Below are 13528 nucleotides of genomic sequence, written 5' to 3'. Positions count from 1 at the left end.
TTTTAGGGCAGTACTGCCATCTAGTGACTGCATATGAACTAAGAGTGAAAGTAACCAGTAAAATTAGTCTTTCATTAACGCTCCTCATTTCATTATTGAAGAGCTGATAAATAAACATTTCACTGATGAATATTAGCTGCAAAGTCCCCTCCGCAAAGTGACAGGAATGATGATTAGTTGAACATATCCCTCTGCAAAACTGTCTCAGTGATTTCATCAGCTAGGAAGAAATGCCTGCAATGAATATAAAGCACAGCTAAAACACAGCAAATAAAGGTTTGTGGATGTATCATCATCTTGTGCAATATTATCATTATTCATCTGCATACACATTTTCTGTTGATGTGTAGATCTTTTGAATAGAATGGATCATGGTTTCGCAAGACCCCCCCCCCGATGCACTTCAACAATACCATGTAATAATAAAAAAATCCGAAATACAAAAGACCCAAAAAGTCAGATTAAATTATGTCTCACAATTCTACATTTATAAATGTATTTTGTTGTTTTTAATATTATGCTAATTAATAAGCAATATCAAGTTGTGTCATGGCAGTTTTGATTTGAATCTTTTTTCTTTTTCTCTAAATACTGTCTAAAACTTTCCATTTAAATAGCAACAACAAAATCCCCTAAGTTTATAATAATGTAAAATATGAAGGGCCTGAAAACAGAGAACATTATTTATTTCATCATTTGTCCATATTTGAGGGCTATTCGTGAATTGTGGATTGTCTCATACATTTGGGCTTTATGATCTAAGGCCCACCACCCTAGGAGTTAGAGACCCTCAGCATTGCCCAGAACAGCCCAGTCAGTAAGTCGTCCCTGCTTTTGCTTTAGTTAATGCTATTACTTTGCTGAATGGTAGTCGTCTTTTCGCTGTGCTTCTCAATAAATTAACAGCCAAACAAAAAACTCTTATAACTTAAACTGATTCTACTCATTTCTTATTATTGTAGCACAATCACTATGAAAAAGCTAAATCATTCAACTGAATAACTTATATAGCTGATTACTAAATGTACATAACTATCCATAGCATAACTCTGCATATTTATATAACGTATTTCTTGATTAAACACACCTCTTAAGGTTTAACATTTCATGCTATTTCATCAAATATTTCTAAATGAATAGCATTATAATCATCATCATCATCATATTTTGAGAGTAACTGTTGTCTTGTAGGCTGTAGTGAGGAATATAGGCACTTCTAGTGGCGCTCACAGTGTTTTAGCGCTAGAGGGCGCTGTTTACCGCAGTTGAATGACTCCCCGGAGATCTTTCAAGACAATCTGTCCAGCTGTCTTTCACTTTACAGTAATTACTTTAGTCAAATCATTGTAAAAATGTCTTTTCTGTGACAGTCAGCATTAAAATATCTCTAGAAACATTAGGGAACCTGCAAAATGCAGAGCTGGTACTTCAGGAACCGGCGTGAAATTCGAAAAGGGCTCGAGATGCTTTTACAGCGGAGCGGAGTGTTAACGTTAACAACAACTGAATTACTTTGTAATTTTGGTTTGATTACATTTAGAACTGATGCTTTATAAGACTGGGACATAGCTGAGTTAATCTGGCAGTCTGAAACGAACACCACTAGAATGGGTGACAGTAGGTAGGCTGCCTAACCGTTTATTTTATTATTATTATTTTGATCAATCTAGTTGTTACTGTCCGTTATTGAGGTCAGTCTGATGGTGCGGGTGGGTCACCGAGTTCAGTTCTCATCACCTCCGATTCCCTCTCGGATTACCAGCCAACAGCTAGATAAACTAAACTAGCCCGACACTGAAACGATAATAAGTATATTTACTTCAAAAGCACCTGCTGAAGTAACGAGGCAGTTAACGGTCATGAAGTCGCGTTGTAATTGAATTACGACGTGAATTTATAAAGACATTAAGCTAAGAAGCTAACAAACGTTAACAAAGCGAGCGCAGGGAAGGTTTTCAGAGATGCTAACCGCTAACGCGAGCTAACGAAGGTCGGCGGTTTGAAGGCGGTTGTGAAGCCACCGCGGCTCAGACTCCTGAGTAAAACCAGTCTGGCTCGCTGTGCCTGGTCTAAAACCGCACGGACTAGCGTTAGCTGATAACGCAGTAATTCTGCACACACACACCAGGTTTATGTGTGTGTGAGTGTGTGTGTGTGTCGAGAGCAGCGGTGTTACAGCTCAGAACTAGCCTAACGGAAGCTGAGCGGTCCGCTCGCTTTGGCGGAGCTGCTGCTGCTGCCGCCGCGGAGGTCGAGCGGAGCGGCGCCGCGCAAATCCGCGTTTGACAAAAGTCGCGTAAACACGGATTTTTTTCCGTGAACGAGAGCAGTTTTTGTCGAGTCCTTCGCCTCGTCAGTGTGACAAAATGGGGTCTTTGGTGTTGAGCTCCGCCATTTTGTGACAGACCGCGCTGCTCCGCTCAAAGGGGAGCGTGTAATGGTTGAATGTAGTAAAGCCGTCAAGTAGAGAGAGATACACGCCTGGCAGCGAGGAGGAGGAGGAGGAGGAGGAGAAGGGATCAGCAGCAATTTACACTTAGGCCACCACACACCACTCACCCTTCACTACTCCGCTGGGCTCTAAAACAGCCTGTCCACCCCGTAACTCCAGCACAGAACTCTTTACTGGACGTTTTCGGTGTGGACAGACCTGATCCCACCTCAGAGCACATGTAGGAGCATGTAGCTCAGACTCTGTCGTGTTTTCATCTCTAATACAGTCATGTTTTGGTCGGGCAGTCACAGATGAGCTGTAACACAGTGACACGTGCAGCACTAAAGATTGAATTAAGATTATTGCTGGAAATTCCGAGAGAAAAACAAGTGACACTTTCTATAGACATAAACAAAGATTCTCAGGTTTATGACTTAAAATATATTTTAGCATATATCATAGATATTTAATTAAGCTTTCTAGCACCAGGTAGTGTTTGCCTTTTTTCTTTTTTTACTGTTATGTAATTAATGCATCTGTGCTCTCTCCTAACACGAACTTCATTTCTGTGTATCAAAAGTGCGATATAAATAAAAAATAAAATACAAAAAATAATGATAATAATAATAATAGTAATAAAGACGTTAATGTTATTATTGCTATTGTTATTCTTAATTTCATTATCATTTCATTGTCATTATTACTATTTTGTTATTATATTTTTATTACCTTTTTTATTCAGCACCACATACAGTTCTAAACTTTTTCTTTTACTGTGTGCTGAATGAGTGGTTATAACTTTTTCAGTGGTGGTCTCATCTCCCCCTCCAGCCCAGTGTTCACTGTGTTTTCACAGCCGTTTTTAAGGATGGAGCAGTGCCGTATCTAACCTGGCGGCTCGTATGGATTTTTTTTGTTCGTGGTGTGTGAATGGAGTGTCTCTCCCCCTCCCCCACCGACGCTCGCCACTTTGTTCTGTTTTAACGGATCTCGGAAGTTTCAGATGAGCCCTAAAAAAACGAAGAAAAAAAAGAAAAAAACAGAAAACACTGTCTGTCTATTGTTCCGCCGAGGCGGCTCGGCCGCTGCAGTACCCGTGCTGGCGGCGCGGGGGCGCTGCAGAGCGGCCAGGGCCCGCGGCCTCGCTCGGGTCTTTTTGTCTGAGAACTGGATCCCGCTTCACAGTGTGTGTGTGTGAGAGAGAGAGTGTGTTAATGCCGCCGCGTCTGTAGCACACTGTCAAAACCACTCCAAAAAGCCAACACGGCCAGCGGCCAGCACGGTCTTCATTTTTACCGCTCGTGCCATGGCAACGCTGGTTTGCCGCTGAATCCGAGCGTTATTCCGATGTTTTGGCCGAAGTTAGAGCGGGCTCGGATCGGGTTTGTTTTCTGTGTGGCTCCTCTCAACAGTCCTCATTAGCGAGCTGGCGCTCTGCTCTGCTCTCCCTTCGCCGTGTCTTCAGCTAACTTTTTAAACACTCAGCCTCGCGAATGACTGAGCGCCGCCGGAGCATGGGATCCCCGGCGGCTTAGGAAGAGAAGCAGCCCGGGTTTTGACCGCTTTTGAGGATCCGAAACGATGGCAAACTCGACGGGAAAAAGCCTACCCGACCAGCGGAGGAAAGGACTAGCTTTCCTGGACGAGCTGCGGCAATTTCACCAAAGCAGAGGGTGAGAGGAGGGGGGATGCCTTTTATTTCGCCAAATAAAAAACTTCAGACTGCAAAACTCGCCCGCCCGCTCGCTGGAGCGTTCAGTCCGGTTCCCGTGCTTAACCGAGTGTGCTTTCTCTCTCTTCAGGTCGCCGTTTAAGAAGGTCCCGGTGGTGGGTGGAAAGGAGCTGGATCTGAGCGCTCTCTACTCGAGAGTCGTCTCTTTAGGAGGCTTCGCTAAGGTGAGTGAGTGAGCGCGACCAAAAGTGCCGATAAATTTCCCTCTCCGGGGCTCTCCGCCCGCCGCTCCAGCCGCCGGTTCGGGCCGGGAGTGCTGGGAAATTTCGCCGATTTCCAGCCCGAGTTTTGGGGCGATAAAATGGCCTTGTGTGCTGAAGCCTGTGTGAGAGGGAGAGCGGGTATGAATTGAAAGTCCGGGATGTTAGCGGCTCGGCTGCTCTGCCGGGCAGAGCGAGAGCAGTTTGAGCGACTCGAAACCAGCGGCCGAGGCTAAACATCGATTACCGGCGGCCAGCAGCGGGGGCTCGGCTCTCGGCCGCGCTTTCCCACCGCGCTCGCTTCGAGGAAGCTAGTAACTCGCCATAGCTCGTCTTTGGCTTCGTGGCTGTAGACTAAACCGTAGGCCTCACGGCAGGCCTGCTTTATTCAACACTGTAAATACTACATCGGACGAGCCCAAATATCCCCCGCCGCCGCGGCTCTGGTCCACGGAGACGGTGTTTGGGCTCTCCTGTGTCCTCCAGAGCGTCGTTATGGCGCCTCGAGGTGAGATATTTTCTGAAAAAGTGATGTTAGCTGTGCTGCTAACGGTAGTTAGCAGGCTGCCTGATTCAAACTGTTGTAGTGTCTGTTGACCGGGCAGGCAGGCGAGCACGGTCGGCTCATCAGCTCGCATGTGCTTGTCAAATCGAAGAAATGCCGACTTTCTCAGAAGCTATTTTAGCCTGTAGGTGTCCACAGACTCATTGAACGTGTGTTTTTTCCGTTTTTCTCCTTTGTTTTTTTGTTTTCTTTTGTAGGTTTCTGACAAAAACCAGTGGTCCGAACTTGGCGAAGAGTTTAATTTCCCGAGGAGTTGCTCCAATGCTGCTTTTGTTTTAAAACAGTACTACCTTCGGTAAGTCTCTCTCCCTCTCTCTCTCTGACTCACTCACACTCTCTCTTTACCTCCTCAGCCATGTGTACACCATCCATCCGCCGTTTAACGGACATTCAGCTTTCAAGTTCACACCTTGGCTGTTAGTCGTTGATGAGGTTTTCAGTTTTTTGGCACTAGGATTTTTCTTGTTTTGTTTTTTATTTGTGAGGTTTGTTTAGTGCAGGTTTCTGTCTTTCACTCTCAGTGTACTCTCCACTCTTTCATTCAGGCTTTGTCAGTGTGTGGTTGTAGTGCCTGAACTTTTAGCATATGGTTTCTTTGAGCTGCAAAAGTAAACAGTGATAGAGCAGCATCAGCTTTCTAATGCTGACCTCCTCTTATATCTACATCACCTGTTTGTTTTGCACAATGGTAACTTGTAAAGCACTATTGTAATGTTTAGTAAAGGTATCATCTGGCCAGGTGAGGGATTCAGCTACAAATGAAAGTCTTGTTGGTAGGTCACCGTGTCTTCCATCAGAACATGGATCTCTCCCCCCATCTTTTGTTTAGTTAAGGTATTGTGAATGTTGTTACTCCAGTTAGAGACTTACCAGCATGCTCAAATGACTTGTTCCAGATATATCATGTAGAATTTAATGAAGGCCCCAGCCTTTTTTTAACATTTACTAAATGAATTTGTTCTGAAATTAAAGACATTTTTTACATTAAGTGCACTGTGTAAGAGTGCCCTGTTGTGAAGTGAACCATTTTACTCTAGTGGTCTTTGAATGAGGCTGAATTAATGCTGTTTTATGGCTTCATGTGCACAGAAATGAAGCATTTTTGCATGTGCAGGTGAAAGTACTGAAATTGCATCAGAACACAGGCGTGTAAATTGACCGGGGTAACGTCTGGCAAGCGTTGAACCCGAGGTTGTCTCAGTGCTTCCCACAGTCAGGCTTGCGGTCGCCCTCGCTGCCTTGCCGCACTCTCCAGTTGAGTAGGTTACGAGCAAGAGGGACTTGGCAGTGGAAGGCTGAAAGTGTGCCGGCAGCACAGGAGTTGTGCTACACCTGCCATGCAGCGGGTTAGAGTATAATTACCCTTCAGCACACAACACGCTCTGTTCCTCTGTCTGCACTCGTGTTCCAAATGAATCGGAAAAAAGCTCTGTCAGAGATGGGAGCGCGACTCGCTGCTTTGAAATGGCAGGAAAGTGAGGGATGCACAGCCAAAGGGAACTTGAGTCTGTCCATAAATAAAGAGCTCATCCTACAGTGGCAAGAGATGTTCTGTCTTCTCATCTCATCATGGCTGTTTATGTGAAGAGAGTGCTACAGCCAGGAACTCCGAAAGTGCAATTAGAGAGTGTTAATATGTTTAATCATGTCAAGAACTCTGGCCAAAATCAATTACAGTGTCCTGTCACACTTTTATATCACTTTGAGCACATGCTCTGGGATTTAATATCCTGATCAGAATATTTTGGTTCCACTAAATTGTGAACAGTTTTCAGAGAACTAGATTGTTTTAAGATTGTCTTGTTCGTTCTGTGGGACAACACGACTCAGCGGAGTTGTAGTCAAAACTCTGAGAGGGTTCTAAGCGCAGGCCTAAAGGTGTTGGAGTTGGTGGGCAGAGAGGCTCAGAGGAAATCAAATGTCAGTGTCTGTGCCTTGTCATTTTTGATGTATAAAAGAAAGGAGACCTGTGGACAAACTCCAAGCCGTTACATGACTGCAATAGCGATGATGAAACAAGTGCTCATACTTGGTGCAAAAAGTGCAATAATATTTCAACAGTGGCACAAAATGTTAGACTTATGTTTTGCCATTCACAAAGCTTTGGCTGAACAGTGTATTAACAAGCATAACACTTACTGTCTGCTATCATTTCAGTTCGGGGCTTGTAGTGGAATGCACTGAAAGCAAGTTAATTGCCTTTATTTACAAAACTGTACATGGCCTTGACCTTACTGCTGACTGCTGAATTTATTTCAAAGGTAATCACTAAGCCTGTACATCCTGGGTTATTTTAAGCAATTGTTCTGCAAGAGATTTTCTCTCAAAGCTGTGGAAATAGGACTGATATTAAGCTTTTGTAGTACAGGACCAAAGTTGAGTGGGACGTTGAGCGTGATGGTCCCTTCTAGCCTGAAAATGAGACCACCTGGATTAACATTAAGAGATGCTTCCTTATTTTGCTTCCAATTTGGATATCCTAAAGTTATCCACCTGTTTGAAGAGTCATGGAGCAGAAGTATTTGGCTCTTTGTGCTGCATAAAGTTCATGTTCAAGTTGGCAGGCACACCACAAACAGCTTATGTGTGGTAAATAGCACCTCCATAACCTCAAACAAGATGAATTACTAAAGCATGAGCGTTAACCATAAACAAGTCACTTGTTTTTGAAGCTGGCCCAAGAGATTTTGGTGGTGGTACCATCTTAAGTGGGAGTGTTTATCTCAGAGCATGTGCGCTGTGCTGTGGGTATTCTGTACACTTGCACTTCTCTTTTTCTCCAGCGTGACTCCGGCCTAAGCCTAAATGATCACCCTCTGTGCAGACTTTAATGTTCCTGGCAGTCAACAGAAAAAGGATTGTTCTGAAAATATTATTGGCCTTGATCCTAATTTGTGTTCAGCATACATTCCTGAACTACAATGTAAAGTTACTTCTTTTCTTATGAAATTAAGCCTCATTGTAACCACAGTGCCTCCTTCTCCTCTTCAAGCACCCACAGGAATTGTTGCAGTATAACCTGTGGTAGGTCTTGCTGATACGATCATCATTTGGCTCTTATTTTATCATCTTGGTCATCTTTTAAGGAGAAGTTGCCGCTGCTTGTGCATTTTTCTCTCTCCTCAGCAGATTTAGAGTTGCAGGTATAGTTCCAGGTTTGTCCTAAGTTTGTGGAGAGCTTTGAAGGGTATAGTGTTTTCATGTTCAGTGTGGGGTGGGAGGGAGGCTGTGAGTGATTTTGGGTTGGAGATCTCTGTCCAGCTCAGTTAGTGGAGGTACCTGTACATATGTGAAAAGGATACTCGTCTGTCATTGGATCTGGATACTGTGGCACTTAAGCCATAAGACAATACGTCCGGTATATAATGAACTGTATGTGTATAGTGTCTTTTATTGAGACTACACATGTTGCTGGTTCTGAGAGCAGTAGTTATCCATTATATCACCAGATAGTGATACATTAAAATATTTTTGGCTTTTGGTAAATTGCCTTAACTAATCTTGTGAATACGTTTTTGGGATGTAACTGTTTGGTCAGTACTTTGTTTTTGGTATGGGTTGTTTAGATGAGATTAAACATTGTAAACTATATCTTGGTCTTCCCACAGTTATTATGGTCAGCAAATGTGTTTGTTTCATACAGAAGGAAATGGCTACTGGTTCCAATTCACTTGAGGTCTTTCCAGCAGGGCTGTTGAGAATGAAAATTTTCAGTATCTCTGGGTCATCCACATGTTCAGTTAAGGCAAACGCTGTCAGACTCCAGAAGGGGGCAGTATGTGTGCTGGTATTTACAGCCTTAGTAGTGTGTAAGTTAATTTGTAAAGGGGCTGTGTCTGGTAATGGCATTGTGCTGTTCTGAGGAGGAATTACTTTGAACAGTGGTTAACCCACATCAGTCATGCCTTCTTTGCTGCTCCAATCTTGGTGGTGAAAATATCTCTGGTACTGCTGACTGAGTGGGAATCTGGTGGCTTAATTTTCTTGTGTTTTTTGGCAGTTAATCTGATGAAATCTTTCTCCAAGGTGTGTTGCACAGCAAGGCAAGCTTTGAATGTTCCAGAAGATTGGAGTTATATGATTTGCATACATTGCTTTCACCAGGCCCTGGATGCATGGCGTGGTTATTTATCAGGTTGGAGCTGCAGGAGTACATTTATGTGCTACGGAGTCTGATGTAGGTATTAAATCGTAGTACTTTCTTGAGCGATTAAACCATTCCAGTACTGGTTGTCTGTATCAGGCTGATAGCAGACAGTGCTGGATTGAAAATTGGAGGGCAAGAGTGAATCTGATTCAGTCCTGCAACGGATCTATCCTGACATAGCTGCGTTCACACTGTAATGGATGTCAGCTGTGTATTTCTGTGTTTGAGTAGTTAGAGAATGATGGCCTTTAGATGCTCATCTTAAGTGAAGTGCTTATTTAAAAATAGCTAATTTTAAAGCTAAGTAGGGAGGAAGGGGGTACAAATTAATGTGTGATAAAATGTATTGTTGATATGTTGTTAGACACGTTCTCATACTCCCATAGCAGTGTCTTCAGCAAATTTTAACCGTAATTGGGCAGATTTTTTGGGATTCACCCTAAAGACAGTTTGTGTAGCATAAAGGCAGTTCCCCCTTATGTATGTAAATAACAGAATTAACACTTATATTTTAATCACTGTCTTATTGGCTGTAATATAGCACCTTTGGAAGCATATAACCCACACAGTGAGAGCTAACCAGACTTAATTACAGCCGCCACATGGTGGAGTTAGTTTTAACACAATGTTACAGCTTAGCATCCGTAAGTAAACGGTGAGAGAACTCCGTTCATTTCCCCCTATAACTTTAAAACGGTTATCTTTGGAAGTTTTTCATCAAGAATGTGCTATAGATGCCACTTAATAAAATTTACCAGTTTTATTGTGCTGATATTTGCTCTTCTATTTTGTGGTCGAAAATAAATGTGCCACATTGACACAGCCTTGTTTCACTGATCATATGTATTTTGATGGATATATTTTTATGTATTTAGTTAAGAAAGCTTGTATGATTCAAACAGCATAGAACTGTATTGAACTGGCTGTGTTTTCATTGATTTCCGAGACTTTTTTAAGCGACTGGTACAACTAACCCCTTGCACTGTTACATTTTTGCTCTCCACTTTCACATGAATTGTCCATAAACAGTAGGTGCTAGAAACAAAGGTCCTCATATAAGTAGAAAATGTCTAATTGTTATTTTTCTGACGAATTGCGTGATTAAATGCGATTATTCACTATAAATTAAACTCCAGGTTTTTTCCCCTCAAGAAAACCAGCACATGTTTTAATTTTTCAAACTTGAGGCTTGAATGCTGAATGTAGGGTTCTTGAATGACAATTGAAGAGCTCTGTGTAAACAGGTGAAATGTCCTCGCTCAAAACTTAAGACAGCGTTAAATGATGAAGGCTATAATTAGAATTGCAGCTCTTGTGATTTGAAAATTGTACAAATTCGATATGAAAACGGTTTGTCTTTCAGCCCTATACACTGCTAAGATCAGTATCTGCACCGGCCAGTATTCAAGGTTTCGCTAATGCTAACGGTTTTCGAGTACGAGGTATCATGTCATCTCTAGTTTTTAGGTGTTTCTAAAGGAGAGGGCTGAAAGCATTGACTGACATTGAGTTGCATTCGAGCGTATGACTTAATGTGTGTGTGTGTGTGTGTGTGTGTGTGTGTGTGTGTGTGTGTGTGTGTGTGTGTGAGAGAGAGAAATCAGTCACAGGACATTGTGATGTGTAAAACACACAGCTGCAGTGGTCTGGGTTCCACCCTCTCGGACTAGACGGGGTATGTGTGTTGTGCTGTGAAGCTGGGAGTGTATTTATAGTGAGACCTGAGTGTTGAGCGTGTGAGGAGCAGTATTTATAGTCGGACTGTGTTTGTGTGTGTGTGTATGTGTGGGATTACCTCAGCTGCACAGATGAGGGGGACCTCATTCAGGAGACGAACTCGCTCACACACCAAGTGCTTATGTTATTGGTATGTCGGGGACGTCCCCCCTAACAGCAACGCTGTGGACATGATGGTATTTAGTTGGTATTTAATGTATAATTTATTTGAATGAGCATAGTTATTTCTGAATAGATTTGAAGGAGAAGAAATATGAGCTGGATGAGACATTTGCCTTTCCTCATGTGATGGATGCAGACCAACAGCTTTATTTCACCAGCAGAGCAGCTATAGCTGCGAGGCATGTATTCTAGCTCATGTTGTGATCTGAGAAATGTTTCATTGAAGTTCTGGTACTAACTAGAGTTCTTAGTCACCTCAGGTTGTTTCTTTATTAGAGTTGTGACCTGAACTTGAACTCAGGCTGATGATGTAATCGACGCTAGTCCTACAGTTACTCCTCAGGAATTCCTTGAGCTCGCCGCTTGCTCTCTGTGTTCTCGCTCTAGACTTCTCTGACTCTGAGCACTGTGCAAAAGTTTAAATGAGGTGGCTTTGCTGCTCAGATGCGAATTGCTCTAGGGCAGATTTCATAAAGCAGGATTTCTAAGTAAAACCTGGATCATTTAAGCCCAAAGTGAGAATTGTCAGTTGAGCGTTTGCAAAATAATGATTGAAGCTCCTCAGTCAGTCACAACCTGTTCTAAGAGCTGTCCTCATCGTCTGGAGGATGGTGTTGGGTTTTTTTTTTTTTTCCTTTCCCCCTCCTCCTCTCCTCCCTTTCCTCTCCCTGTCTAAAGCTGAAAAATTTTTGGATTAAACTATGTGGAACCCCAAACTCAGAACTCAGTGTCAGCTCAGCTGTAAGGTAAGCTGACTTTTGTTTAGGTTACTGTATTTGTTTGTTTTTCATTTAAATATGATGTCAGGCAATAAATAACACGTCAGAACAATGTTGAGCTCAGATCATGTCCTGAATAAATTTAATAACGTGGTTGTAGACTGCTTGATAAAATAGATTTAAAAACATTATGTAAATGAATGCACATCATTTATATTGTTTCATTCAAGTTTGCTGTAAGATTCTAGATCAGATAGCTGGCTGACCAAATTAGCTTCTTTTATTTAGCATAACTGTTGACAACTTTGTGATTTAAAACATTCTGTTTGAAGACAAATCAACATACATAATTTGTATCGTTTGGTTAAAGTTTGCTTAAAGGCCTTAGTTTTAGCATTAGCTCCTCTGAAGGTGTGGCTTCAGTCGCTTACACCTCCTCGTAAACATAACATAAACATGGCTTTACAGAAGTGATTTGTATTATATTGGCCTACATTGTTTGGTCCATTTTCAAACATGTATGTCTGCCCTGAACATCCTGTATAGTATTATTTATATGATATATCCTCTGTGTGCTTTATTTCCTATGTGCTTTTTAGCCTGTTAGCACAAATGCTACACAGGCTACCAGGTCACTTTGGCTGGACGTTTGATGGATGTAGCAACAATAACTAAGGAAGGTCAGATATTGTGGTCAGTTAGAGACGTCATTTATTTCTTTTCATGTTGGACGGACATTTGGCTTAGATCATCTGGCTAAGTGTGAAAGGCTGGATTATGAAATACCCCTATAATCAGTTGTAGCTGTGCTCTTGTGACTCTGAGACAACTGTGTTGATGTCTCAAATATTGTGTTCTCATTACTTGCTGCTTAAAGTGCAACGCACGCAAATTCTCTGACTTGTTCATTATTTGAGTTAGATTCCTTCTACTTGTGGTTTGAGAGAAAGAGGGAGAAAATGTTTGCTGAAAGAAAATTACAGTGGGAAAGGGGAGGCACTGTTTTGAATGATCTTTTTAAGGAATATCTCACTGAACAGTCTAGCAGTGCTGGCAGGTGTTGCTGAGAAGTGCACTCCAAATTAACCACACGTTTACACCATCTGCTGATCATGTGAAAGCGCTCAATGCAAATGTGTGGGCCTTGCCTTCCATTCAGCACCTAAACTAAGTCTGCTCCTCTTCCACTCTGATATCAATACATTAAAAAACATGAATATCACATGCTAATCTTACTCAGGCTTAAGGGCATTAAAATGTTGTGAATTTTGAGCATAAGGCTGCTCCAGGCCTGTTACCAGTGACAGACTGCTGGCAGCAGCACTGTGTCCTCTCTCTCTCTCTCTCTCTCGCTCTCTTTCTCTCCCTAGTCTTTACTACAGTTGTGCATCTGATAACAGCAACAGACACGCTGTCATAAGTCATGGCGATTTTTCAGCTGCATACACCAGTGAAAACTGAACTGTGGACTTCAGTTATTGCAGTCAGTACTGTAACTGTTTCAACATGGCTTTGATTTTAGCTTTTCATTGTCTGGTGTGAATAAAATGTTAACCTCACCTTCCTCCTTTCTGCGAGATTGTTATTGATGTTGCAGACAGCATGCTCAGGAGCGTGTTCGCTCATACCCTTTTTCTCTCCTGCTTTCAGATATTTAGAGAAGTACGAGAAGGTCTACCACTTTGGAGAAGATGACGAGGAGGTGCAGCCTGGAAACCCCAAACCATCACTTCCAATCGGTGCAATACCCTGCTCGTACAACTACCAGCAACATATTGTATCAGGTAATATGATCAGAGGAATGGCTGTTCTGTCTGAAGTCTATGTGTGTG

At 42.4% G+C, this 13528-nt stretch overlaps 1 protein-coding gene across 2 annotated transcripts in view; it reads left to right on the top strand.

The window, feature by feature from the left end:
- Positions 1 to 4015: 4015 nt before the first annotated feature.
- arid2 (AT rich interactive domain 2 (ARID, RFX-like)) overlaps positions 4016 to 13528 on the top strand; it is a 30922-nt gene continuing 21409 nt past the window's right edge. For both annotated transcript variants that reach the window (XM_036576647.1, XM_036576648.1), the window contains exons 1-4: positions 4016 to 4107; positions 4237 to 4330; positions 5129 to 5226; positions 13347 to 13480. In XM_036576647.1, the coding sequence (XP_036432540.1) occupies positions 4016 to 4107; positions 4237 to 4330; positions 5129 to 5226; positions 13347 to 13480 (418 nt within the window). The remainder of the gene's footprint in view (positions 4108 to 4236; positions 4331 to 5128; positions 5227 to 13346; positions 13481 to 13528) is intronic.

Source organism: Colossoma macropomum, unplaced genomic scaffold (genome assembly GCF_904425465.1).
Source record: "Colossoma macropomum unplaced genomic scaffold, Colossoma_macropomum, whole genome shotgun sequence".
NCBI lineage: Eukaryota > Metazoa > Chordata > Actinopteri > Characiformes > Serrasalmidae > Colossoma > Colossoma macropomum.
Note: the sequence above shows the minus strand (reverse complement) of the source record. Positions and strands in the feature narration are given on the sequence as shown.